The sequence below is a fragment of the Papilio xuthus genome, unplaced genomic scaffold (assembly GCF_000836235.2).
Source record: "Papilio xuthus unplaced genomic scaffold, Pxut_1.1 DF826949.1, whole genome shotgun sequence".
In the NCBI taxonomy this organism is placed as follows: domain Eukaryota; kingdom Metazoa; phylum Arthropoda; class Insecta; order Lepidoptera; family Papilionidae; genus Papilio; species Papilio xuthus.
In genome coordinates this window covers 57,256-62,164 of record NW_013531700.1, presented here as the reverse complement: position 1 = coordinate 62,164, position 4,909 = coordinate 57,256, and the positions used below count along the sequence as shown (strand labels likewise).

At 37.3% G+C, this 4,909-nt stretch overlaps 1 protein-coding gene across 1 annotated transcript; it reads left to right on the top strand.

Moving 5' to 3' along the window:
* Positions 1 to 283: 283 nt before the first annotated feature.
* Positions 284 to 3,836, top strand: LOC106120664 (cytochrome b5). The gene is made up of 4 exons (XM_013316030.1): positions 284 to 362; positions 3,096 to 3,224; positions 3,343 to 3,471; positions 3,681 to 3,836. Exons 2-4 carry the CDS (start codon positions 3,105 to 3,107, stop codon positions 3,804 to 3,806), a joined length of 375 nt encoding a protein of 124 aa, XP_013171484.1. The 5' UTR covers positions 284 to 362; positions 3,096 to 3,104; the 3' UTR covers positions 3,807 to 3,836.
* The last annotated feature ends 1,073 nt before the right edge of the window (positions 3,837 to 4,909 follow it).

Below are 4,909 nucleotides of genomic sequence, written 5' to 3'. Positions count from 1 at the left end.
TTTACTCAATAAATGCTGCCATTTTTCGCTGGGGCGTGACGCAAAAGGTCCCGTCTTTAAATGTCAAAGGTGTCGTATGTGAACAGGAAATTATAATTTTTATTGATGATTAAAATGATATTGAACACACTCGTCGTTGAGTGAGTTAGCAGAAGTCGGCAGACGATAACGATATCGTATCGATAGTAATTTGGCGACGATATCTCGCGACGTGCGGACTATCAGCTGAGCGCGCACTGCACGCCACGCACCCGGCCACGCCGCACGCCGCACGCCGCACGCCGCACGACGCACACCGCACGCCGCACGCCGGCTGCACCGGCACATAAGAGCAAGTGAACTGCTTTGCCTCTAAATTACTCGTAAGTGATATTTGATATTTTACAATATTACAAATTAGCAAAGTTGGAAGAAAAATAGTTAATCATGACATCCTCAGTGTCAAGGGAAGTTGTATAATAATATTACACATTGAGTTCGGTGATTAACAGTTGTAACAGTTGTGTTGTGAAAGGAGGAATACATTAATAAAAAGAGACAAGTGTGAGGAGTGTGAGAATGCGTGGAGCTTAAAAGGCTTACGGTATATATTCCTAAAAATTTTGTAAGACGTGGTTAATAATTTGTGCTGAAAACCATTTATATTTAAGTTATTTTGCCGAAGGAATAACTTTACTGAGTACAAACTTTTAATCCACTTTTGAGACCCTTTAGAAGTAAAATTTCATTAATTCCCTTTTTTAATGCTCGTCTACACAGTAACACGAATCTTTATATATCTAATGTGTAGTGAATCTATGTAATGCATTATTTTATTATGTACTCTACTTTGAGTCATTGCACTTGTATAATAGATAAGCTAGTATTTTTGATCCGTATTTATTCAAGAATTAATTGTAAAGCAAAATAGTCTCCTGCTGCTTTAGAAGTAAAACGCAGGAAATTTGTTGTGTTCTATCACTATCTATTCGTTGTTGAATATAACGTAAACTCTCCTTTCTCGGGATTCAGATACCCGCGGATACTCACTTAGAGGGCATCAACAATTCACACATTAATTCATGCTTTACTATATTCTGTCTGAATTAGTGGTTTTTTTATTATCATACGATATTATTTACAGTAAAAGTATTTATTACTTGCACGTATTGAGGTGGCTTTTACAACAGATTGAATGAATGAAATAAAAATGTGAGTTGTTGCATATTTGCGAATATTAAAGTCGCGGACTCTAATAAAAGCCGTATTTGTTTTTTTAGACTTTATAAAATTTCTGAGTACCTTTGTTATTTCTTAAATTCACTTATTTGACAATCTTAGAACCTAAGACTGTATGGTCACAGTTTTACACAAAATGCTAACCCACTTGCGGATTCCTCCACCGCTGCACATTTTCAGAACATCATCCTCGTGAATAGTGAGATCCTTATCATATTGTATCACTACGTAAATATATTTATGTACTTAGTATAGGAAATAAGTACATACATATAATTATGTAGTAGAGAATGTGACGTGTGTCTGTAAGGTGACGTCACACGATAACATACATATCTACAAATGTATGTCTCTGATTAAATATTTCATAAAGTAAATTTATTACAATACATAGATAAATATATAATACTTTATCCTAAAGATATATTTTACAATAATTGTATTATAAAACAAAGAAAGAACCAACCAAGGTTGTCTGCTATTTGTGGATGCCGATGACTATCTTATGTTGATGATTATTTGGATAACAATGACTTATAAGTTCACTATGTCTAATACATTGTACGGAATTACTGAGTCAGCTTACAGCTTTCTGATTTCGGTACTTGTCCATATCCCAGCTGCAGCCATGGTCGCACTCAGTGGCAGAATCGCCCGCTGTGGTACTTCAGTAAAGTGCATTGATCTCAGTTAAAGAGGCAAACATCAAATGTGCGTAATCAGACAGCAACCGCCGCACCTGCACCGCTTAAACTGTTTCAATTATTATTATTATAAAGTTAAAATTGTTTAGACAGCTTTGTTATAATTTCTCATTTCCACTGAATTCTTTCTTTTTCATAGCAACTAACACTTACTACGCAGTTTATGTAACCTGAGAGATGAATTATAAACTCTGTGGGAATTAAAGACTTAAAAGAAATTTTTAAATATAATCTTGAAAAAAAAAATAGTGTGTACTTTGGGCGCACGGACCAAATTCATTCGAAATTCTTAATTCAACTATTTTGTTAACAAACTAAATATTTTAAACAACTATGTGTACCTACACTACTAAATACATGGAATCAGTATTCCAATTGATTTACCTAAGCTAAGCTAAGAGTTAGGATCATCACAGGAGTGTCGCGTCTGCTCCCTCCCGCTATGCAAGATACCCGGCGCTCGATCGGACAAAAGTCTTTCATCTTCATTGATTCTAGACAAATGTATCTGCCGCACAACAGTACACTAACACTATGATAATACTAAGTAAATATACACATATATGTATATTCATACAAACTATAACATCATATTTGCTGCGGTTCGATGGCGCGTCGTAAAATTTCATTTTATGTTTGAAATCTCCCTCGCCGCCTGGTTTTACTGCCGCGCGGCGCGGAGTTATCAATCCGATCTCATATAATTACGTGTGTCCTGTGTACACTGTTAATGTACTCCAAATCGCTTAATATTCACAACTAATCTGGTTTTACATTTATGTCACATTAAATTTCACGTACACACATTTTATATTATATGTATTATATATTGTACTTTCCATTCATACTTAGTGTACTAAATTAAAAAGTTGGTTATATCTTGTTTCTGGAGTACTAATTTTCAGATTTTAAAAGATACATCTTAGTAGTTTCAATATTGAAAATTATTGGCTTTCTTACTGTCCTTTCCGAGTCCACTGCAGTACAAAAGTACTCGGGTGTAACGTTAGATGACTTGGCTGAGGCCAGTTCTGTCGGCGACGTGACGGCGACCAGCTAACACGACGGGGCGCGACCAATTATATTAGGTACTTAGTACAGTTTAGCACGATGACGACGACAACACAAACCGGATACAAACACGTAGTGTGAGTGTTGCGGTTGTTGTTGCAGGATTGCAGCATGGGCGAGGTAAAACGGTTCTCCCGCGCTGAAGTGGCGCAGCACAAGGGGCGCGCCGGCGGACGTCTCTGGCTCATCTACAAGGACTCCGTCTACGACCTCACCGACTACCTAGCCGAGGTGAGATTCTTATCTTAGGTTGCACTATGTCACTTTTGATATGACAACCGTTTAATTTATTCTCCAATTACTGTATTAATTGTTGACATATAATAATAGAAAGAGTTTGAATGTGCAGCATCCTGCGGGTGACGCCGTGATTCTCGAAGAGGGGGGCGGAGACGCCAGTAAGGCCTTCGACGAGGTCGGTCACAGCGGCGACGCGCGCGACATCATGGCCAAGTACAAAATTGGGGAAGTCAACGAGGTGAGTCCGAACGAACGCCTAGCCCGTCGACGCCGCGCTGCCTCGAAGTCGAGTGATCGTAACTCTTTGCCCGCGAACATCCTAGCCACTCGATCTAAATTAGCTCCACGGTCCCCTTCGCATATTCTCTTCGGGGTTCACATTTATTTCTTCCTGTAGTCACATTTCATTAAAACTTACAGTTTTGTATAATTATGACACCATTTCAGGATGAAAAATATTACGACGAAAAGGGTAAAAAGAAAAAGCGCGTGGTGCAGGTGCAGCCGGAGGAGGGCGGCAGCGGCGAGTCCCGCGGCCTCCTCGGCATCTGCTGCTGCGGCTTGCTGCGGTAGCGCCCGTACCGGACTGTACAACACTCGCGGAATATATTTCAGTCCTTTTACAACTCAAATTAATTTCTTGTACAGAAGTAAACCGCGCTAGTAAAAGACTTAACAAATGTAAAAATTAAACTTGTCACGAGTTTCCATCGTAGGACAACCGGTACATAGACGGATTCCTCGTGACCTTAGTTTTGTCTAAGTGACTGAGTATTAACAGTGATAACAGGTTTTTGTACAAATCGTTCGGCAGCGCGAACCCGCGGGTGTATACATTGTACTGTATCACGTTATACCGCATGTAACGTGTGAACTGTTACAAATTATTTTTTATATTTATTAAAAATAGAAATAAGTCAATAATAAAAATATGCACGTAATAAATATGCTTTCATTAAATTTAAGTGAAGAGTGTAAGTATGTACAGAATAGAAAAGATTCGCCAAGAATCTAATCGAATTTCATAATTTTTTGTTTAATATTGTCGTTCAACAAGTAAAAGTGAAATACATCGATTGAAACAGGTATGAAGTTGTAGTAAAGAAAGTACATTGCGTCCACTTTCCTTCAAACATTTAAAATTTAAAACATGATATTGTCAGTTGCGTCATTAAATAGCTAAATGCACATATTACAATAATTTGAACTAATAAAGTAGTTGGGCGACAGATGACATTGACTTAAATAAATAGTGATTTTAAAACATAACAAGACCTAAAATACCTGATTGGGATACAATATAACGTGTTATTGCAATTGTGGGCGCACTGGCACACGAGTTCACGAGTCACGGTTACGCTTATTGTTTGTGATCGTCGTATCTTCTAAACTCTAAGAATGTTTACTGCAAAAGACAATTTAAATCTACGTTAAATTGTCCTAATAATTAACACATTAATTTGATAAGGATTAAAATTATAACCAAAAAAAATACACTGCAATTTTAAATGAAAAATAGCGATTATTGTGTGCAAAATATAAAAGGTAAAGTTATGCCACAGAGAACGTTTTGTAGCACATATGGAGATCTACAATTCTCTCATCCCTCATTCTTAAACAAAGGTCACGAGAAGTTAATTTTTTTACAGAAGATATAGATAAAATAGATGGAAGAA